The sequence below is a fragment of the Maniola hyperantus genome, chromosome 15, assembly GCF_902806685.2.
Source record: "Maniola hyperantus chromosome 15, iAphHyp1.2, whole genome shotgun sequence".
NCBI lineage: Eukaryota > Metazoa > Arthropoda > Insecta > Lepidoptera > Nymphalidae > Maniola > Maniola hyperantus.
The window spans coordinates 5,218,956-5,242,307 of record NC_048550.1 but is presented as its reverse complement, the minus strand read 5'-3'; the positions used below and the strand labels follow the sequence as shown (position 1 = coordinate 5,242,307).

At 36.4% G+C, this 23,352-nt stretch overlaps 2 protein-coding genes across 2 annotated transcripts; one reads left to right on the top strand and one right to left on the bottom strand.

The window, feature by feature from the left end:
• The first annotated feature begins 85 nt into the window (after positions 1–85).
• Positions 86–1,983, top strand: LOC117988773 (PRKR-interacting protein 1 homolog). The gene is made up of 3 exons (XM_034975968.2): positions 86–327; positions 487–666; positions 1,668–1,983. Exons 1-3 carry the CDS (start codon positions 229–231, stop codon positions 1,923–1,925), a joined length of 537 nt encoding a protein of 178 aa, XP_034831859.1. The 5' UTR covers positions 86–228; the 3' UTR covers positions 1,926–1,983.
• Positions 1,984–2,311: 328 nt separating this feature from the next.
• Rpn1 (regulatory particle non-ATPase 1) lies at positions 2,312–21,741 on the bottom strand. Its single transcript, XM_034976541.2, has 18 exons — positions 21,537–21,741; positions 21,405–21,461; positions 21,113–21,331; positions 20,271–20,356; positions 19,528–19,734; positions 19,239–19,397; positions 9,851–9,980; positions 9,036–9,261; positions 8,639–8,872; positions 8,026–8,174; positions 7,587–7,689; positions 7,004–7,170; positions 6,106–6,220; positions 5,845–6,002; positions 4,926–5,110; positions 3,762–3,967; positions 3,036–3,154; positions 2,312–2,593 (listed from the first exon to the last, which is right to left on the bottom strand). The coding sequence occupies exons 1-18, from the start codon at positions 21,609–21,611 to the stop codon at positions 2,399–2,401; spliced, it is 2,790 nt and encodes a 929-aa protein (XP_034832432.1). The 5' UTR covers positions 21,612–21,741; the 3' UTR covers positions 2,312–2,398.
• Between the last annotated feature and the right edge of the window lie 1,611 nt (positions 21,742–23,352).

Sequence of the window (23,352 nt, the reverse complement as noted above, 5' to 3'; positions counted from 1 at the left end):
CTTAAAGGACTGTTATCCAGGGCCGTAAAATAAATTGTAAAAAAATAATGTTTTTTCTGGTCAGGTCGGTGCACAGAGTACATTATATACTTTTATCAATATATACGGTCGGTCATGGTGTTTGTTTACTTGTGTTAAAAACAATTTAAACCTCATCATGACAATTATTTGTAATACCTATACTTTACTTTACTAACTATTTCAAATCATTAGAGAATAAAAATAATCATGAGCACAAAAGAAAAGGACGAAGAAAAGAAACCAATCGTAATTAAAAATGCGACGGATCTTCAGAGGTTAAAACTTGAAAAGCTGATGAAAAATCCAGTAAGAATGACAACAAACACTAATTGTTTTAGTATTTATCCGTTATCCCACAAGGTTTTGTTAATATTAGTAACTTTAGCTACTGTCAGGTTAATGTAATAAAAGATTGAGCATTATTAGAAGTCTCAGTAGTCTAGTAATATAATAATTGTTTCATAGGACAAACCGGTTGTGATACCAGATGGACCTAAGCAAAAATCACTGGGTCCACCGCCAGATTTTGTCCGTAATGTAATGGGATCAAGTGCTGGTGCTGGTTCTGGAGAATTCCATGTTTACAGACATCTAAGAAGAAAAGAATATGCTAGGCAAAAGTTCATACAAGAAAAGAGTGACAAGGTATCTCACGTAATATTTTTCAATATCATAATAGTATTTATAACTATAAGTAACTATATTGTCATCAAAATTGAAGCTTCTATAGGCATTATAAGCCAAGCTGATTCGTAGCTCCATGGCCACTATGGGACATGCAACAGCTGATATCTCACATTTATGAAAGTTTTAATTTACATTGCTTATTGTGTTAAATATCATTTTATTGTTTTTAACCGACTTTTAAAAAAGGAGAAGGTTCTCAATTCGTTGGTTTTTTTTTAAATGTTTTATGTCCCGATTACTCGAAGACGCCTGGACCGATTTTGAAAATTCTTTTTTTGTTTGAAAGGGTTATAGTTCAAAGTTGGTCCCATTTAAATTTGGTAAAGATCTGATGAACATCTTTGAAGATATGTAGATAATGGAACTCCTCAACGGATAAGAGTAAATTGCTCGCGAACAGTGTAATAGCTTAGTAAACAGTAGATTTTTAACCAGGCATAGCATATTTTAATACCATGGGGACACTAAAAATTGTGAAATAATTTTTTTTTTACAAAAAAAATAAAAACTATTATCATGGAACTATATTAACTCTTGTTACATAATAAATTAGGTAATAGATTAAATTATTTTTTAATTTTTAGTGTTTGTGGCTAGGTATTGAAGTCGGTATTTATTTTTCTTGTAAATTTTTTTTATTTACAAAATAATTTGGGATCTATAGATCACATAGGTGATTCCATGTTGAAAACTACTTTAAAAAATTGCAAAAAATATTGTTTAAATCAAGAAAAGACATGAAAAATTTCAATGACTGAATGCCTGTTTTCAGTTTTTGTTAAGCATTATTTCCTTTACACCCTGCATATTCTATTACATTCCAAAAGGATGATTGTCTTGAAGTTCAAGCTATATTCTTTCAATATAAAAGTTAATTTGTAATCCTGACTTCATCTCCTTGCAGCAAGCATTAGCACACCTCTTAAGGTCAGCCACTAAGAATTCATGTTTTATTCCAGGAAAAACTAGATGATGAATATCACAGTAAAATAGAAGAAAATAAAAAGAAAGCAGAAGAAAAAACAGCCAAGAAGAGGGCTAAGAGGTTAAAGAGAAAACAAAAAGCAAAGACCAAAGAGAAAAAGCCTAAAACTACAGACAGTAAAGATTGCAAGGAATCGGCTAGTAGTGATGAGTCAAGTGACGAAGAGAATGAAACCAATCAGAAAGATACTGAATATTCGATATCAAGTCCAAAAAAAAATGATGCATTATAACTTAGAAATACCTGTAAGATTACTTAATATTAGGTATATAAATATATTTTTTCTAGTATTTTGCATTATTTTAACCCTCCTAACTTATTTTTTATTGGTTAGCTAGTTACAGTTCTGAATACAAAATTAGCTTCATTGTTCAGAACTGTGACAACAGCACTGTGGCATCAGTTTATTATACTTGTGTACTATACTATAAGTGAGAAGTCATTTTTGCGCATTACACTAAATTATAATGGTTGATGGTTATTAATGTAGTTATCTCCCCTGCCTACATTAGTATACCAATTAACCAATGTACTCTGTGCCCTACATTTTTGAGGTGATCACAAATTCTATATACTCTCAGTCTGAACGTAGGTGTTGTTGAATAACAATCAAAACTGATTTAATTATGTTTATTTAAGACAAAGGAAATTACATTAAAAGGTTAATACTAATTATTATTAATATATTGTGTGAATGATAGATCTCTACTGAACGGAGGCCATGATGCTGTCCTCGTTCTTCTTGAGAATAACAAACCCTTCCATGACAGGTGACAGTGGGATGTACTCGTCAGTTGCTAGTTCTGCTCGTTCACCAAATGATAGCAACACTGGTGTGGTGTGTGTGTGTGAACCAGCAATAGTTTTGGGGGTTCCAGCTTTGCCTATCACATCAACAGCCTGAAAGCAGAATAGACTCATAAAATCTAAAGATATACCAGTCATCACACACTCTGTGATCACAAAGCAAGTAGTCCAATCTGAAGTCATGGCAGTTTGTGCAGGTCATAGTCAGGCACGTATTTGGCTGCTCTCCTATCAGAATGTGCTCTCCTGAACCACTGTGGCTTTGTTGTGTTGTGATGTGTCGCGTATTATATATGTAACAGTATGTGGCAGAAAATAATGCACATCTGTAAATATGTACCTTTAGAAAGCGACAGCGGTTTTTTGTAGAGCATTGGCTCTGTCGTTGAGACCGACAAAACATTACATAGGTATGAGTAACAGAGACAATGCTCTACAAAGCCGAAATCTCATTCTAAAGGTCGATGTACATTATTTTCTGGCGCGTACTGTATCATTATTTTTAAATTGTAGTAGGTATACAAGTTCTGCTTACCTGTCCGACGCGTACGCTAACATTAATGGGCTGAAGATTTTTGTCAAGAGTGACGAGCCAACGGGGTTGCATCGCTGTTGCAAGTACGTACAAAAGATAATGGGATTTGCCAAGGATTACTGTAAAAAAAATAAAAAAATTACACTTTAATATCAATGTTTACTTTGGATACGAATAATATGAGGATTAAAGTTGTTACGGTAGATATTGACCAAAACCGAGGATAGATGTGTTTGACATACCATTCAGATTATTGATAGATGACGTGAAAAAATTATCATATCATCAACAAATATAAAAACACTTGTCCTGACTGACTGCTTCTCTATCAATGCACCGCCTAAAACCAGCTAAAACGCTGCAGTTAGAAACTCGAAATGTTGACAGCAAAAGGTTCCTTTATAGACACACTTTCAGACAGGTCAGCTAGTATATCAATAATAATCTGACTGGTGTGCTGAATTAGTAAGTTTATTAAGAACTAGATGATGCCCGCGACTTCGTCCGCGTGGATTTAGGTTTTTAAAAATCCCGTGAGAACTCTTTGATTTTTCGGGATAAAAATTATATGCCTACGTCCTTCCCTGGGATGGAATCTATCGCTGTACCAAATTTCGTCAAAATCGGTTTAACGGATGGGCCGTGAAAGGCTAGCAGACAGACAGACACACTTTCGCATTTATAATATTAGTATGGATTATTAGTTTAGTGAGGTGCAAAACTTACTGTTCTTGCAGTCTAGGAAGGCGGTAAGCACAACCAGTAGACCAGCTAGCGCAGGCTGGTTGACGAGGCGCCGGTCGGCGTGAGCGGGACACAGCGTCACCGTGCCCTTACCAGCGTGGCACAGCCCTTGAGCCAGGCGCACCATGAACAGGTGCACGGGCGATTTGCCGTGATACAACGCTAGCGCGCGGAGCATCGTCGCCAACCTGTGATGATTTTGGAATTAATTATACACGATTTAGCACCCATTGAGTTCTTCCATAATGAGTTCAAAAAGTTTCAGAGAAGATAAATGCAGTTTCCAAAATTCTGGAGCTTTAGTGGGGTTACACTCTTAATAATATGTAGTATGCGTCATATCTTATCTGATATAGGATTAGATGCCTGGCTTCATTAGTATCATTCCTGGCAGTGGACCTCAAATACTGGCAGAGTTAGAATGTTTTGTAAGTCACATATTATTATTATGTGATTACTCAGTCTAAGTCAGGCATTTATTCAAGTGGTTACACTTTTTGAATCTCAATTTTATTGCTGAATTTAAAAACGAGTTTTAGAATGTAGTGCCGTAATAATATTGATAATGGGGCCGATTCTCTTGTACACAATCTCTAAACTAAACTAAATTAACAGGTCTAAATCTAGTGCTATCCTTTTCCGCAAGCATAATTATGAAAGGGATAGCAATAGATTTAGACGTGCCATTTTAGTTTAGTTTAGAGATTGTGTACAACGGAATTAGCCACATTAACTTAAAACTAAAGCTATGAGGGTTCCAAATCCGCCGTGATCTGAGAATATGCCTCTAGACTCTAGAGTGTAGACCGACTGAGAGTGCACTCACCCCTTAGGCCTACCCTGTGCAGCTGGCGCTCTCTTCGAACGATTGTCGTAGAGCAGAACGAAGAAGCCCTACCTGGCGCATTATATAAAACAAAAAATACCTGGCATATTGTATTCTATAAAATGGGTACATACCACGATTAATAGGGCGATTTTTAACTGCCGATATTTCGACTCTGTTGCAAGAGTCGTGGGCACGACGGGACTGCAGTGCTGCGAGACGTGAAGTTCGAGCTGTCATGGGTACTACCGATCTACCCTCTTTCTTGTTCTTTTCACTGGAACTTCACGAGCTGGAGTTGGAGCAGGATGGAAAAATACCTGGCGTTGTTGGTGCCGGCGCCGACGAGCCCCATGGCAAAGATGGAGTTGTAGGCGACGTCATTGTCGGAGTCGTGCGAGTACTTGTTGAGCACGTCGATCACTGACAGCTGCGGATTGGACACGGAGCACAGCGCGATCGCGAGCGGCACCGCGCGTCGCACCGCCGGCTCGCCATACCGACCCTTTTTCAAAATAATAAAATATAAACCAAAAACGTCAACACAATACATAAATGTAATGTTTCATAACTAGAGACACAAATGGAGTTCCATTGTCGGTTATTATTCGGGGTGGTAAGCCGTAAAATATTCTCGTCTTAATAGGCTACTTGACAATTTTTTTAAGTTGGTCTTAAATGGTTAATATTTGTCCTATTATATCAAAAAAATTAACACTATATTTTTTTGCGCCCTAAAAACCGTAAAACTTTAATTTAAAAAAATATTTTTCTTAGACAGGTGAAAACACTGTCGGCCATGTTTGGCCGATAGATTATCTGTGCTCTGACGTCATGCATTTGTAAACAACAGTATAACTGTGGGTTATATGGGCCGACAGTGTTTTCACCTGTCTAAGAAAAATATTTTTTTAAATTAAAGTTTTACGGTTTTTAGGGCGCAAAAAAATATAGTGTTAATTTTTTTGATATAATAGGACAAATATTAACCATTTAAGACCAACTTAAAAAAATTGTCAAGTAGCCTATTTTTGGATCTAAACTTCTGAAGTTCATTTTAGCATCCGAAACTTTCCGTTAAATAAAGTCTTATTATAGTAATAATTTATTATAAATGATAACAACGGTAGGATGGATGGATATGTGACAATACTTATTTTATCTTGCTATAACGTAACTTCTTGTTTTAGATTAAATTAATAATTAAAATAAGGGGGGAGAAATTGGCTATATCCGTACCAGCTGACCGAAGATGCGTGTGCACATCTCGGCACCCGTTTCTTCACCCAAAGCAATCACTGCTACACCCAGTGTCGCCACTGCCTGTACTGATGATAATTCCTTATTAGCTTCCTTTTCCTTGTCCTTTTCCTTACTCTTGCTCTCTTTTGATTTGCCTGTAACAATAAATCAAGTGTAGTTTTGTCATTTAACCAACTATAGCAAGAAAAAGACAGGCTAAAGTGCCAAGTAGGTGTTACTTTGCAACAATATACATACTTTTATTTTTATCGTCCTTGGAAGTACTAGAGGAGCTGCTACTGCTGCTGCTTTCTTTAGATTCTTTTTTGTCCTGTTTTTTGAAAGCTGTGTCTTCTGCTGACGATTGTTCATTCTAAATAAGAAAAGGTATAGTTAACCAAAATCTGGCAATAAAACCGATATACGATAGAACAACAAATAATTCGTGTTTCATATGTGCAGCCTCAAATTGTTATACTGAATGTAACCAGAATGCTAGCTAAAACTTAGCGTTATTATTATACTACCTAAACACAATCCAATGCCACAATAACCAATACCTTATCTTGTAGTTTTAGTGATTTTTTAAACCCACAATGGGGCAATTCTCTTGTACACAATCTCTAAACAGGTCTAAATCTAGTGCTATCTTTTTCCGCAAGAAACTTTAGTTTAGAGATTGTGTACAAGAGAGTCGGCCCCATTCTACGTCTAAAACTGTCAACGGTCAATGCACCACGACGCGGCATTGATCCGAGTGGCCTATCTACACAACATTCGTTGACCTCTAGCGTCAACTGTTTTATTTGCAACTAGCTTATGCTCGCGACTTCGACCGCGTTGGCTACACAAATTTCAAACACCTATTTCACCCCCTTAGGGGTTGAATTTTCAAAAATCCTTTCTTAGCGGATGCCTACGTTATAATAGCTATCTGCACGCCAAATTTCAGTCCAATCCGTCCAGTAGTTTGAGCTGTGCGTTGATAGATCAGTCAGTCAGTCATCTTTTCCTTTTATATATATAGATATAATGTGAGCACAAAATATTCTGCTATCATTCATGTTCCAGGTGACAGGTTCCAAGGAGTGCTGGAGACCAGCACTCCTTGCAACCTGTCCAAAACATGCAGCCCTCAAACTACACCGCGCCGTACATCGGTGTCATAGTGTTTGGAGCAGATGTGCAGCATCTGTTGCACGACGAGCACATCGCCGGTGGCCGCGTAGGCGCACATGGACAGAGTGGTCTGGCACAGTGACTGCTGCGGCTCCGGCAGCACTTCCAGCGCGGCCATTGTCGCCTCCGTGCGCTCCTTGCAACCTGACAACAGACAAGGCTTTATTAACGCGCCACAACAAAAACAGGGATATATTTTTCACACCAATTTGGGTACGTAATGTGTGGGATTCTTTATAACTTCGAAGCATAAAAAAGTGTTTAAAAATTTAATAACAGAACATTTATAATTTAAACACGCTAAAAAACAAGTTTAAACTGTTTCTTAAGCATATTTAAAGCACTTATTTTGAACATTTGTTTTATACAATGCCAAACCTGATCACAATAGCCAGATCGATTTTAATCAATGGAGGTGTCTATAGATTCGTCTAAAACGTGTTATGGTAAAGTTTTGTTTGTAGAAAACCAAAATGGTTACCATAAAATTTGAAATGACGGTAGCGTTGACAGCATAAAAAATCGTACCAAATTGAATGATACAAATTACAAAGACTTACCTAAGAAGCACAATCCTAGACCTAAGTGTAGGAACCGAGCATAAGTAGATGAATGCAGATCTTTGTTCTCTTCAATGAGGCGTTGGATTATAGCACAAGTGACCTGTCAAAAATAAGTTTTGAATTATTACAAAAGCACAAGCTACAGGAAGAATAAAATTATAAACAGACAAAACCGTAAAAAACAGATACTCTACCCTAAAAAAATCGACTGACTTGACTCACTTACCGACTGACTCATTAAAGCCCTAGACCTTTCGACCTAGAAACCTGAAATTTTGCATAGTGGTTTCACTTTAGAAAATAGACGAGGAAAAAGGGTCGATATTTCGCTTGTCTTAAATAACTATCAGTATATACTATGAAGTGCTACCAAAAAGTAGACAAAATTTCGAGAAACAGATAGACAGGTTTTGTCTAGAAGAACAAATGAACTCACATCTCCATTACAAGAGCCAACAGCAATCAGACCGCAAGCGATGGCTGCCAGCGCGCAGATTTCAGGGGGGGCGGCCGTGTCTGATAGCACGGGCAGCAGGTGGGACAAGACGTCCTCGCGTTGCGTGCCTGCGTACGCTATGCCGAGACCTGGGAACGATCACACGTATGTTCTAAAATGTTCCAAAACTCACAATCCATGCTAATATTATAAATGCAAAAGTAGGATTATATTATGCGTGTGTGATTTTATCGTACGCTGATGTACGGACACGTCTTTTTGTAAACAACTTCATGTGACGCTAACTAAATAATATATCAGCCACTTTGTAGTTAGAATTACGATAACACAAGAGGGATGGTGCCTATAGTCAAATCAGCAACTTTTTATCAAACGTCAAAATGCGTGGTTGGTATGGGAACTATTTTGAAATACATAGATGTGACGTCATAAACCTTTGACGTCCTTTTTTAGTTAAATCGATAATTTAAAACTTAAAACTAACAATGAACGTGGATTTTACGAACTTTGGAAGACCCTGTATTTAATGATTACTAAGAAATAATTTATTTGTAGCACAGGCACTATCCCAATAATTGGGACAACAACTCACCTAGAACACTTCCAATCCTCAAGTTGGCACTTGCATGCAGAACATAGTCAGACAGAAGAGCAAGTGCAGGATCACACTCATTCCGCACACCACAGTTGACAAGTCCTAGAGCTAGCAATGCTCCAGCCTTTATATGCTCTTCAGCTGTGTAAAGGTACTTGTCTATGGGGGTCAGACCACCGTCCACATCCCAAAGGTGGATCATACCGAGAGATGCGGCTGCTGACAGCATACCTAGACACGATAAATAATTACTTAATATACTTAGTAATTATTACTTAATATATGACATAAAATATACTAGACAATGAAGTTATCTTATAAAGGGTTTTTTCTCTTGAGATATGGAATCTTAAAAATCTTAATAATAAAAATGTTTATAACAAATCTAACATACCATGGTCTTTGTTCTTATACATCCATTTGTTTCCATCCTCAGTTGTAACCAGCTTGTCTTTTCCGAAACCAGCATTTACGAAAGCGTTAACAAAGGTTGCAGATAGGTTTTGTCTAGCAGAATCTACAGGGTGTTCTGCTAATAGGGATGGTCTTAGAGCCGATCCGGCAGACTCTAGCCAAGTTTTGTATACCTCTTCAGGGGTTTTAGGCTCCATGATATCCAGCTAGAATCAAATCTAACATCAAAAATTGTATATAGGACAGAATAGAGATGTTGCCTATGTATAAAATAATTTGAAACACGTAAAAACCACGTTCTCCATTGGTTTTAAGTTTAATAAACATCTTATATCATTGATTAAACTTGAAAAGTACGTGAACTGTTTATAAGGTTTCACTATTACATACAAAACGCGCGTTTGTTAAAGGTAAGGTGTTGTAAGTTTGATAAAAGCTCAAGAACCTTATCTCTCAGTCAAGACACTCTTTGGTGGTACACAGTTTGATCATAAGCACCTTTAACTTTTCGGAATTATTTGCGTTTTTTTAAGCAATTAATTAATATCACTAGCTTGTGAAGCAGTGAAGAAAAATATCAAGAGAAAACCTGCTTTTCTTAATGTTCTTAAAAGTGTGTCAAGTCTGCCAACCCACACTCCACCAGCATGGTGGACTAACAATAACCCCTTTTTATATTGACGGAAGACCTGTCCTCAGTAGTGGCCGACGATGGGTTTAGATGATGATGATGAGTATATTGCTTATAAACATGATTTTTTATTTTTATTATTTCAATTAATTATTAGTTCTCACCTCTCGACCCAAGCTCAGGAAATGATCATTGATATGAGCATTCAACAGTATTGTCCGTAAATCTTCATCGTCCAAGTCTAAAGGCACATATTGTCTGGCCAGCATATAGCACAACTGCTTTTTGATTAGGCTTAAACCAATTAAAAAAAAGATAAACACCACAACCGCTTTTTAAGGCATTTTTTGTAGGTTACCAACATGTCAAGTGTTTACAACTATGACCAGCAGGGTGATTCGCTATCTCAGTTTCTAACACTGATTGATAGCCACCAAGCTCATTTTTTAATCAGGTGAAGGTTTTCTACGAAAAAATATTTTAGTGTCACCCAGTGAAGCAACAATGTAGAACCAACCAACCTCGGTGGCTAACACTTAGTGTTAGACACTGAGTTAAAGAATCACCTAGCTGGTCCAGAAATGTCGAATTCTATGCTATTGATATCTAGTTAAGTTCGCGGGTACACTGGACGCCACCAAGGAGTCTCTAGTATCTCGACTTGGGCGTACTACACGCGATTTACGACACACGACGCACTGTTATAAATTAATAATTTTAACATGACGTGTTAATTCGCTGCTTCAGCATTTCAATTTATATAAAGCGAACAATCCGCGAGGCGGCGAAGCAGTCCACATTTCCATATTGAATAGTTAACACTGAAACTACTGTATTCGCGTGAAGTAAAAGTTCCGTGTGTGTGAATTTCCAAATTAAATTCGTTGGACATTTCTTGTGGTTTTTTTTTTTCAAAAGACTGTCGAAGCGGACCTCCTAACAATTGGTGTCAGAAGTGGGATGCTGAGAAGGTTCACGCACCCTTAGCATCCAAAGAATCCTGAGGTCATCGCAGTCGTGATCGACGATAAGCCTCGCCCCCAGGGTTGAGCCCGCATCACAACCACTAAGCACCGGTTCTACTCAAGATCGACGATAAGTCTCAGCCTGCCAGACTGAGCCCGCATCTCACACGAAGAACGCGAATATCCTGGACTCACTCAAAAACATCAGTGAAATAAATTTTAAGCCTTCAAAATTACGAAATACAATTTCTTCAATATCTTCAGAAACCTACTCGATATCGTCGCCGCGTGAAATACGAGACGCATTCCGTACAGTTCAAAGCCTTCACGTGTCGCAAACGCATCGACCTAATTTAACTTTCAGTGTAGTGACATCAAAGTGAAAACCTTTTTGTGAAAAATAAATCGTGATGTTTGCCGTTATCCTGTAAGTAGTTTATATTATTTTGTATAAAAAGCGTAAATTGTCTTAATTGTATATTTTCGTACTGTATTTTAAATATAAATCCTTTTTTTTTCTCCATATCTCAGTTTCAGTGATCAAAAATGAGTTTAAAGTCAGAAAGTTCGGACGCAAAAGTGACTCTCTCTATACTCACTAAATTCGTAAGGTCTTATGATGGGAATCGGGAAACTCTTGCCGCGTTCCTAACTAACTGCGATAACGCAATTAGTTTAGCTGCTCCCGACCAGCAAAATATCTTATGTAAATATATAATCTCCCAACTTGAGGGCAAAGCACAATTAGCCTGCAGCCTTAAAAATTTCAATAATTGGGATGAATTAAAATCATATTTAAAAAGCACGTTTGGCGAGAAAAAACACTCGTCCCATCTGCTACTTGATCTCCAAAACTGTAAACAGGGCCAGTCCGAAAGTGTGACACAATATTCTATCAGACTCGAAGCATGCCTAACTCGACTTCAAGCTGATATTCAAAATTCATGCACTGATCGTAATCTCCTTCTAGGCAAAATCACAGCTATGGAAGAACTCGCCTTAAGCTTATTCCAATTAGGTCTTAACCCTAATATTTCTAATATTGTCCGCTGCAGAAACCCTTCGACACTTAATGAAGCAATTTCTCTAGCAGTCGAAGAAGAAAAAATTTTCAAACTTGTAAAAATTACTCAACCAAAACATCCAACTAAATTTTGTTCCTTATGTAAGAAGACCAATCATAGTTTCTCAGAGTGCTTTAAGAAAAAGCACGATTTTACACAGAGATCATCTTTCCATATTCCTCCCGCTAACCCTCAATATTATGCAGAAACAAGTCAAAGTTCATCAAAGGACTCAAATTTCGTCAAAACCTGTGCCTATTGTAAACACAAAGGACATCTTATCTCAGAATGTCGTAAGCGCCAATATAATAATAATCAGCGTCGGATGAACTCTCACCCTCCGTCGGGTCCCTCTCATAGTAACAGTGCTAATGTTAACATGTATGAATACTCTGAATCCTTAAATGAAGTGACGAATAGTTACGTCCCTGAATCAAAAAACTTAAACTGATTTCGGATGCGTGCCTGCCGAAATCAACAATCCAAAATGGCACTCGAACTACTAAATCCTTTTATACTAATTCTCCCAAATCGTTTATATCTCGGCAATCGCTACATGACTGTCCGAGTCACACTGAATCTTATACCAAATCTTTTATATCCCGGCAATCACCAAAAGACTGCCAAAATATCGCTGAATCATATCCTAAATCCTCACTGATTCCTACAAAATCGAATACAAAGCATTCCAAAGAAGATTGCTCAAATAATACTATATCTCATTCTAATTCTTATACTAGCTCTTATACTACAAAATCCTTTAAATCTCAGTTTCCTTCAAAGGATCAACTGAGTCTTACAAACTCTAAAGTCATTCAAAATGACCCCCAAAGCGACGCAAGCAAAAGCTCATTGCCTCTTAAAGACGTCCCGATCTTCGAAACAAGCACCCTGAAAAAGTTGGTGTCCTTACCTCATGCATTTTTACAAATAGAATGTAATAAAAAACCTCTCTGTTTCTTAGTTGACACAGGCGCAAGTGTCAGCATTATTAAGCGCTCGTGTTTACCAGCAGAGCCCCAATTGTCTCAAGAAATTATAAAACTCAAAGGCATAAACGATAAGGATTCCTATAGCGAAACTTTAGGAACAGTTGTGCTTAACCTTATTATAAACGACCACACCATTTCTTTTAAATTCCACGTCATAACTGACGCTCTGAATCTGGAATCAGACGGTATCTTAGGTACCGATTTTCTACATTTTTTCCATACTAATATCGATTATAATACTAAATCCCTTACTATCTCAAATTACACTTTACCAATTCATTATTCGAGCCCTAGATATATAATACCGGCTCGCTCCGAAGCTATTGTTGAATGCACTGTGTCAAATGACAAGTTCGAGTTACGTCATTTAAAAGACGCACTCATATTAGATCACTCTATATCCGAAGGTGTATATATAGCAAACTGTATAGTAAGTTTGAAGCCTAATTATAAAGTCAATGTCTCTGTTTTAAATACCACTGAATCTCAAATAGAAATCCAAGACTTCAAGGTTCATTTAACTCCTATAGACTTCTCTGAACTACGCCAAGTGTCTCAATCCCCCGAAATTGTCAACCACGTTTCTAATTCTTCATCAAATCGACTCGATCGTGTTCTAAGTCTTATAAGACACTCACATCTTAACGATGAGGAGAGAAAAGTTCTCTTAGAGTGCTGTTCTGAATACTCTGATATATTTTATCTCGAAGGAGACACTCTAACTCATACTAACGCTATTCAACACTCTATTGACACGGGTAATAGCTCTCCTATTAATGTAAAATCTTACCGTTTTCCCGAATGTCATAAAAACGAAGTCGATTCCCAAATCCAGAAAATGCTACAACAGAAAATTATTAAACCGTCTATCTCTCCATGGAATGCTCCCGTTTGGGTGGTTCCCAAAAAAATGGACGCATCCGGGAAAAAGAAATGGCGAATAGTTATCGACTACCGCCGCCTCAATGACGTCACTGTATCCGAAGTATATCCTATTCCCTTGATCACAGATATCCTAGATCAACTAGGTCATTCCAAATATTTTAGCACACTGGACTTAGTCTCCGGTTTCCATCAAATTCCGCTGAATCCTTCAGATGCACCTAAAACTGGCTTTACTGTAGTCAACACAAATGGTTCAACAGGCCACTACGAATTCACTAGGATGCCGTTCGGACTTAAGAACGCTCCCAGTACTTTTCAACGTCTTATGAACACAGTATTATCAGGTCTTCAAGGTTTACATTGCTATGTCTATTTAGATGACTGTATCATCTATAGTGCAGATCTCAAATCACATTGTGAAAAACTGAAAATGGTATTCAACCGTTTCAGAGATTATAATCTCAAATTACAACCGGATAAATGTGAATTCCTTAGAAAGGAAGTCACCTATCTAGGTCACATTATAACGGATAAAGGTGTCTCTCCAAACCCAGAAAAAATTAAATCAGTCTGTGATTTCCCAATTCCTAAAAATCCTAAAGAAGTAAAATCATTCCTCGGTCTCGTTGGTTATTACCGCCGATTTATTGACAATTTCTCCAAGATCACAAAACCTCTAACATCTTTACTCAAAAAGGATGTCACTTTTCATTGGTCTATAGAACAAGACCAAGCTTTTAACCTCCTGAAGGAAAAGTTAACCTCAGCTCCTCTTCTCCAATACCCTGATTTTTCTCAACCATTTATCGTTACCACAGACGCCAGCAACTACGCCGTTGGCGCAGTGCTATCTCAAGGCCCTGTCGGCAAGGACAAACCAATAGCCTATGCTTCTAGAACCTTAAACAAACAAGAAGGAAATTACTCGACCACAGAAAAGGAGTTAGTTTCTATTTTATTCGCCGTTAAAACTTTCCGACCATATCTCTACGGCACTAAATTCAAAATCGTAACAGATCATCGGCCCTTAGTATGGCTCTTCAACGTCAAAGATCCTGGTTCCAAACTCGTCCGTTGGCGCCTCAAACTTGAGGAATACGATTACGAGATTATTTACAAACCTGGAAAATTAAATTCAAATGCAGACGCTCTGTCTCGCATCCCAATTCATGCTATAAATACAGATAATCTTACTAAGCTTTCCTACGAGGCATATTTTAAGAAACAACTCACAAACTCTTTACCAGATTCTAACACAAAAATTGAAGAACACTCACAAGCTTTACATCTTTCCAAATGCAAAATTATTGCATGCCCCGTTTCTCTAGATTTCGACAACTCAATGCCACATTGTGAGGAATTATTATCTCAGATAACCGACACCGCTTCATTGTTAGAAGCCGAACGTGAACAATGTTCGGTAAGGTCAGTTACAAAAAATAATAAAACATATTATTTTCTTTTTACCAAGGTTCATCATTACGATGAGACAACTTTTCGCTCCATTTACGACACTTTGATGATGCTTCGTGATGAACTTATATCACATCACCCTAGCATTGATGAAATAGCTATCTCCGATTTCTCTGAACCTTTTACTAAATTATCCTATACCAAAATTTATAATATGATTTCCTACGTATTTCATAACACTGATATCAAAATACATATTTATAAAAATCAAATAATATTTCCAACTCCAGCTGAAGTTCCTACAATTCTCAAAGAGAATCACGACACTCCCATAGCAGGACATCCTGGTGTGAATAGGATGTATAGTCGAATTAAAGCCTCATACTACTGGAAAGGAATGAGAACTGACATAGAACGCTATGTGAAGTCTTGCAAACTATGCCAAGTTAACAAACCTTTACGAGCCTGCAATAAAGCTCCTATGGTTATTACATCCACGAGCACAAAGCCTTTTGAACGATTAGCTCTGGACATAGTTGGTGTCTTACCTGAAGCAGGTTTCCAAAAGTTCAAGTTCATTCTGACTCTGCAAGATGATCTTACCAAATTCCTATGTGTCTATCCTATGATTTCTTCAACAAGTGAAGAAGTAGCCCGTAATCTGGTCCACTTTATGTCCTTATTCGCTATTCCTAAAATGATCCTTACTGATCAAGCCATGACTTTTACATCAGAACTGTTTAAACAAGTTACCGATATTTTCAAAATCAAACCCTTACTTTCTAGCCCTTACCATCCCCAAACTAACGGTGCGCTGGAACGCAGCCACGCTACTCTTAAAGAATACCTAAAATCCTTTGTAAACGAAAATCAAAATGATTGGCATTGCTACCTAGCAACAGCTGTTCTCGCGTATAATACAACTCCTCATACTACTACTCAATTTACTCCGTTTGAACTTCTGTTTGGACAGAAACCAACCCTTCCTAATTCTCTCTACGACACAGATAATAATGTTACATACCACGAGTATGTCCGTGCGCTTCAGTATAGAATGAAAGTAAGCCGCGAAAAAGCTTTAGAGTATATTAGATCAAGTAAAGAATCTTCAAAACAAATCTATGATTCAAGTTCTAATCCTAACATAGAATATAAAGTTGGTGACATGGTATATTTAAAATACCATCACAGACTTCGTAAAGCCTTATCTCCAATATGGAAAGGCCCTTACAAAATCGTTAAAATAAATGGAAAACATAATGTTACTTTATTAATAAATAGAAAACATGTTAAGTATCATACTAATTTAATTAAGCTCGCTGTAACTTAAGCTTATCATTCTTTTCAGATTTTTCTCCTACGTCTCGTCTGAGCCAATGATTACACCCATAACGCATAGCCCTGGAATATATTTCGACCCCATTACAAAAATTTATTTCTACAATGATTATTGGAGAGTAATCACGCATCTCAACACCGTCTCATTGGAACCACAGCTTGACAAAGTTGACCGGTTGATTGTTAAAACCTCTCTAGTTTGTGCTAAGTTGCAACCAGAAGAGTACTCTAGCTGCAAAAATGTTTTTAGTCCAATTGAAGTACTTCTAGAATCCAATTATCTCAAGGCTCAATCTCTATCTCATATTATCTCAAGCGAAAATCCTGCTAGATTCAAAAGATCTTTAGAATTTGGTGGTGAAATCCTTAAGTTTTTCTTTGGCACTTTAGATGCTGAAGATGCCCGAAAATATGATGCTGCAATTAGCTCTTGTCAGAGATCTGAATCTGAGATATTTCATTTAATGAAAGATAATATTCATATAGTTAAGTCGTCTATTAATACTTTTAATTCTACTATTTCTAGGTTAAATCAAAATGAGATAAAGTTAAACTCTCAGATTAATAAATTAAACGATATATTGTCTTATGTTACTAGTGATAATGAAAAATTAATGTATTTAACTAGATTTAATAGCTTAGTTAATATAATCGAAAGCTCTTTACTAGCTATCTCAAATTTTCTCGATACTGTAATAAACGCAATTTTGTTTTCAAAAGTTAATGCTCTACATCCTTCTGTTCTAAGTCCTGTAAAACTGTATGATGAACTGTCTAAACACAGAAACTCAATCAATAAAGGTTTAGATTTTCCTGTAGCACTAAGTATAGAAAATATACATACCATTATAGATATATCTAAGTTAGTCTCCTATTTCTATAGCAATAAGATAGTATTTGTAATACAGATCCCTCTTGTCTCTCCCGTTAAGTATAACGTCTATAAAACAATCCCGCTCCCGACTCCTCATTACGAAGGACAATCCAAAAGTTTTGCCTTAATCAAACCTACTAAACCCTATTTAGCTATAACTGACGATAGATTAAATTACGTATTATTAGATACTTTAAGAGATTGTACTATTTTAAATAGTGAAAATTCCATCTGTAAATTAGAGTCAATTTATTCTGTAAATTCGAATCCTTCATGCGAGACAAAACTTTTAACTGAAGTGACTCTATCTTTACCAAGGGAATGTGAACCGAAAATCCTATATGGTCTTATTGACATATGGCATAAATTAAAAAATAATCAATGGATATTTGTACAGTCAAAACAAGCAAACTAACTATCAATTGTAATGATAACTTTAAGGATTATTCTATATCTGGCACTGGAATATTAAAACTGAACAAAGGTTGCATTGGTTACTTTAAAACGATTCAATTTATACCGTCTACCATTTCAAATTTAACTATTGATAATAATAACTTTAATATTAATTTTGATATAACTAATGATAACTGCTGCAACCAAGAGATTGTTAACAAAACGATTCCTCTTCTATCACCTATTAACCTAAGTAATATTAATTTAGATTCCTTAAAAAATTCGATAAACCAATTCAACGATCTTGAGTTGCAAATCAACAGGATCCAAGAGGAATCTCATTTTATAAAATATAGCTCGTATTATTCTGCTTTTACTTATATAATTATTTCGTTAATTTTTCTATTTTTATGTTATAAGATTATCAGATGTTTTAAACAACGTAATTGTAACAAATTCTGCATTCAATTTTTTTTCCAATGTAATCGCAAAAAGATTTCGCATAAAGAAAACAAAGCCCAAAGTTCTATTGAAATGTCACAGATAACAGATGATGAAGATAACGCATCTGTAGACCTTCGAAATCTTAGTGCATCAGTGCAAAGAAATCTTTCAAATAATTAAATTATGTAGAATATTTTACCATTTCTCTCCTTTTCCGTTTCTTTTTTTTACTACGCTTTATTTTAAATTAAAGCTTCGTCTAAAGGGGGGAAATGTTATAAATTAATAATTTTAACATGACGTGTTAATTCGCTGCTTCAGCATTTCAATTTATATAAAGCGAACAATCCGCGAGGCGGCGAAGCAGTCCACATTTCCATATTGAATAGTTAACACTGAAACTACTGTATTCGCGTGAAGTAAAAGTTCCGTGTGTGTGAATTTCCAAATTAAATTCGTTGGACATTTCTTGTGGTTTTTTTTTTTTCAAAAGACTGTCGAAGCGGACCTCCTAACGACGCGACGCGATTTGTTGGCGCCTAGTACCTCGCGAACGCGCATATGAATTCACACGAAACGATTCGCGGAAAATTCACCCCTTCTGGAGTCTGGGCAAGGTCTATATGAAATTTAAGAGAATCACTAACAAACTTGTAAACTTTTGTGGCCAAATGACAGTTGAGTTATGAACAAATTGTTACTGTGCATTCCAAGATGAAAATGCATAGAATGTAAATGTTATCAAAAAATTTATTACATATCCCTATAAAAACTGGAATGTAGAAGAAAATAGATGTATTGGTTCGCTAAATTTTCTATTGTTTGTTCGGGTTAACCACAATACAAAATAGTTTTGTTTAAGTCTAGAAAATAAAGGTAAATAATAGAATTTTGATGGAGTTTACTGGAGCTAGGGCTGATGATGGTAAAAAGCTTTAAAAAATTGTCATAATATGTATTAGAAAACGAAAAGGTGACTGACTGACTGATCTATCAACGCACAACTCAAACTACTGGATAGATTGGGTTGTAATTTGGCATGTAGATAGCTATTATGACATAGACATCCACTAAGGATTTTTGAAACTTCAACCCCTAAGGGGGTAAAATAGGGGTTCCAAATTTGTGTAGACCATGTGGACGAAGTCGCGGGCATAAGCTAGTTCATTATATATACGTACGTATCACTGCAAGCATTGAAGACTTCTTCACATTTAGCTTTGTCATGTAACTGCATAGCAACAAGTAGAGCGCGAGGGTACTCCTTAAAACGCAAATATGTATCCAGTACACCTTGAAGAATTTGTGTTGACTCTGGTTCAACCACATAACTGGCACAGCTGCAATTAAATACATAGTAAATCCCAATGGTCTAATTTGATTGTAAAAAAGTATCAAAATAGTGCAAATTTTAACAAGAACAAAACGCAACAGTGTATAATAATTACTATAAGCACTAATTAATCTTACCCAATCAAGTAAAGGCAAACTCGGGGATAGTTGCTCTGGTCCATATGTTGAGCCAGCAAATCCAAGCGGTCAATCTCCATGAGCAGGTCACACGCTTGAATCTCAGCAGAGTGCTGCATGTCAAAGGTGACCACATCACGCACTAGCGCCATTAGAGTGTTCATGTTCTCTATGTTCCATTCCTCTGCTATCTCACCTTCAAGTTGCCTGTTTGTTTGTTATTTTTTTACTCATTTATTTATTTTATTTCAAATTATTTACTACATGATGCCCACCCCACACCTTTGAACTCATGGAATTAGGTTTTTGAAAAATTTGGTGAAAAAAAACTCTTTCGTTTTTCTGGGATAAAAATCCTAAGCATCCCTGGGATGCAACCTACCTCTACAGCAAATAGGTGATGCCTGCAAATTTGTCCTGGTGAATTTATATTTTTTCAAAATCCTGTGAAAACTTTGATTTTCCAGGACAAAACACAGCCTATGTTCATCCCTGGGATGCCAGCTATGCCATACCAGATATTGTCAAAATCGGTTAAGCAAATGGGCTGTGAAAAGCTAGCAGACAAACACACTCTCACATTTTATAAATTATACTACTAAATTTATTCATAAAATTATAGTAAAAAATGAGTATGGATTATTTGTCATTATAATTTTACTTTTGTTATGAAACTGAGAAAATTGCAGTACTTGTATCTGTTGTCACTAAAGTTTCTGGTACAAAATTATACTCTTGCCTACCTAACATATTCATGGCCCCATTCACCAACATTAGACATTGTCCCCAGCAAACAATATTTAAGACATTCCCTCTTCTCAGCTGCATCCTGAAACATATGTAAAATATTACTGTTATTTATACTATTCTACTGAAACTATGGTATTGCAAATAAGTTATCAGTAGTCAAAAGTTTTGGTCTATTTTATATTGTACAGTCTATTTTTTAATCCCAGAGACTAAAATTACAGCAACAAATGTCAAACTTTTAAGATAATAATACCAGTGGCCCTAACGCGGTTGTTTGACAGCTACAATGTCACGATCGCAATCATTTCTGATTGGATAATTATGCTCGCTCACTATTGACCACAATGCATTGTTGCAACAAGAATCGCCCAAATTCAGCCAATCAGAACAATTGAGATTGTAATAATGATTGATGCAGGTTTTATACAATCGCCCTACAGCTGCTCGATTGCGGTAGAATGACAGCTACAATGTCACGATCGCAATCACCTCTGACCAACCAACACTCACAATTGGCAAAAATGCACTGTTGCAACAAGAATCGCACAAATTCAGCCAATCATAACAATTGCGATTGTAATCATGATTGATGCAGGTTGTACAACATCGACCTACAGCTTAACAAAAATAGAGTTGTCCTCATGGTTCCCGTTCCTTTGGTTTTTTATTTTTAAAATTCTAAAAGTAGCACTAATCAAATATTTATTAGGTCTATTGAAAAATAAAAAACCAAATTGAAATGAAATGAAATCTTAATGAAAACAAACTTTAGAGATCCATTTCACACAAGTGTTTATTTTATGTGAACAAATATTTAAATGTAATAGTTACTTACAGGAGAGCCACTGACGCCCATAGCAAGGACAGAGACTACATCAGCACAAAATTTCTTTGTCTTTTCATCTGTAATCTTTTCATACACTTCTTTTAATGCAGGATAGTGCTCCCTTAGAAACTTTAATGGCTTAGGCACCGATGTCATAGACGTCGTTGAAGTTCTTATAAGGTTGGTCAACATCTGTAGGGCCGGCAAATAAAGCTCCACCTCGTTTCCCTGTTAAACAGTGCAGTGTTTTTTGGTTAAGGCATCAAGTTTATGTATCATACATTTAGATGTGAAAACTCACGGTAAGCTTCTCCACAAGCATGTTGAGCTCCTCCTGAAGCCGTTTATCTTCTTCGGACTGCAAGAAAATTGTTATGTTATATTAATATTTTGCTGCTACGATGACATTCTGTTTCTTACAAAAATATTTTACCAGATCATCGTTAGGTGCAGGTGCTGGCTCCGCACTTTCTTTTTTGGGCTCCTCTGTTTTATTTTTTGGTGTCATTTTAAATGATTTATTTCTAATCTAAATATTTATTTTCACCACAATTTATAGTTTTCAGTAAAAGTAAATCCAAAGCAAATCGGTGAAATCAGTATAATATTGTAGTCTTTGGGTGAAATATGAATGATTTTATAAATTTGACAAGTCACTGCTGCCTGACACAGATTATAATTTCAGATTACAGAGTGGTTCGTAAACAGAGAAGTCCTACTTTACAGCGGGCACGGGTAACTTTAGAAACATGTCAAACATAGCGAATCGACGCGCGACGGTTCGATTTAAATAATAGCACGTATATATTTTAAAGTAAGATGAATAGCATTCTTCGTTTATAAATTCCTCAAGAGAAATAAAACATTAGATGTTTTACTGATGTCAAATACCATTTCAAAGTACTTGGATGGGGTTTTATGCCGAAGACAAGACCACGAAGAAGCTTATCATCATCAATCATCAATACTTATAATAAAACTGTAACAGGTCAAATTCTGTACATTAAAGATATTTTGAATTTTTTTTTCGAGGGCACTCTATAATCGATACTGAACCCAAAACTGTCATTTTTTTCATTTTTGTCTGTCTGTCTATCTGTCTGTCTATCTGTCTGTCTGTCTGTCTGTATCACGGCCGCGCATCACGCTGAAACTACTGAATGGATTCCAATGAAACTTGGTACGATTTGAGGTCATACTATAAGAAAGAATATAGGATACTTTTTATCCCGAAATTCAGCATGGTTTCCGTAGGAGATAAAAGTTAAAATGTATACTGAGTTGTAATTCATTAACGCGTAGTCCGATTTCATTCATTCTTTTTTTGTTAGAAAGGGGATATTTTAAAGATTGTTCCGTAAATATTTCAAGGTCATCGGTTTTTAACCGACTGTCAAAAAGGAGGTGGTTTTCTACATCGATTTTTTCGAGGTTTCTGGACCGATTTGCATTTTTTTTTTAAATCATCAAAAAAAGTTTTCGTAGTGGTCACATAAAAAATTCTGGATTCAACTCCTTAATCCTGATGCTGCAGGGTTACTGCCCGCCTGAGTTATCAAGATTCAGGAAGTGTTCATAGTGAATTCATATTGTAGGTACCAAGCAACGACTTTATTCTCAGACTTCAAGTCCCAACTCCTCAACCCTGATGATGTAGGGTACAGCACTCCTAAACTATAATGTTTCAGTAACTGCGGATGATGCAAAATTAATTTAGGTACCAAGCATAGGCTACATCATTGAACTTCGGATCCTAACTCCTCAATCCTGATGCTGCAAAGTACTGAAGTCCTAAATCGTGGGGATTTTAGAATTTCTGATAGTGAATTGATATTTTAGGTATCAAGCAACGGCTTCACGATGACACTCCCAGTCCGAAATACTCCACCCGAGCGAAGCCGGGGCGGGTCAGCTAGTCTCAAATAAAATTTTGTTATGACTGCACTCGTCTCAATTTTGCTTTTAATTATTTTATTCTGTATTAACTTACTAATTAAAACTAAAAAAATTACTCCCGCTGCGCTCGCGCTACTGACCATTTTCTCATGAGAGGTTTTGGCAAACACCCTTCCCACCCTCCTCTCTCACCCGCCAAAATCACCTGGCTACGGCCTTGGCAAGGCGTTGCTGTGTAAACCATTACCTACGCTTTATAACGTTAGGTAGGTACTCTGAATGTTATAGGTGCTTAAAATTACCTTATTTGACGGTTCATGACAATAAATAAATATAAATAAATAAAAATGTTT

Excerpts from the sequence above, each read along its gene's own strand:
- LOC117988773 (XM_034975968.2), top strand. The coding sequence starts at position 229 with ATGAGCACAAAAGAAAAGGACGAAGAAAAGAAACCAATCGTAATTAAA. Across the intron at positions 328-486 it reads AAAAGCTGATGAAAAATCCA|GACAAACCGGTTGTGATACC; the intron begins GTAAGAATGACA and ends ATTGTTTCATAG. Across the intron at positions 667-1,667 it reads TACAAGAAAAGAGTGACAAG|GAAAAACTAGATGATGAATA; the intron begins GTATCTCACGTA and ends GTTTTATTCCAG.
- Rpn1 (XM_034976541.2), bottom strand. The coding sequence starts at position 21,611 with ATGACACCAAAAAATAAAACAGAGGAGCCCAAAAAAGAAAGTGCGGAG. Across the intron at positions 19,398-19,527 it reads GTTTGCCTTTACTTGATTGG|CTGTGCCAGTTATGTGGTTG; the intron begins GTAAGATTAATT and ends ATTTAATTGCAG. Across the intron at positions 6,003-6,105 it reads CAAGGACGATAAAAATAAAA|GCAAATCAAAAGAGAGCAAG; the intron begins GTATGTATATTG and ends TTATTGTTACAG.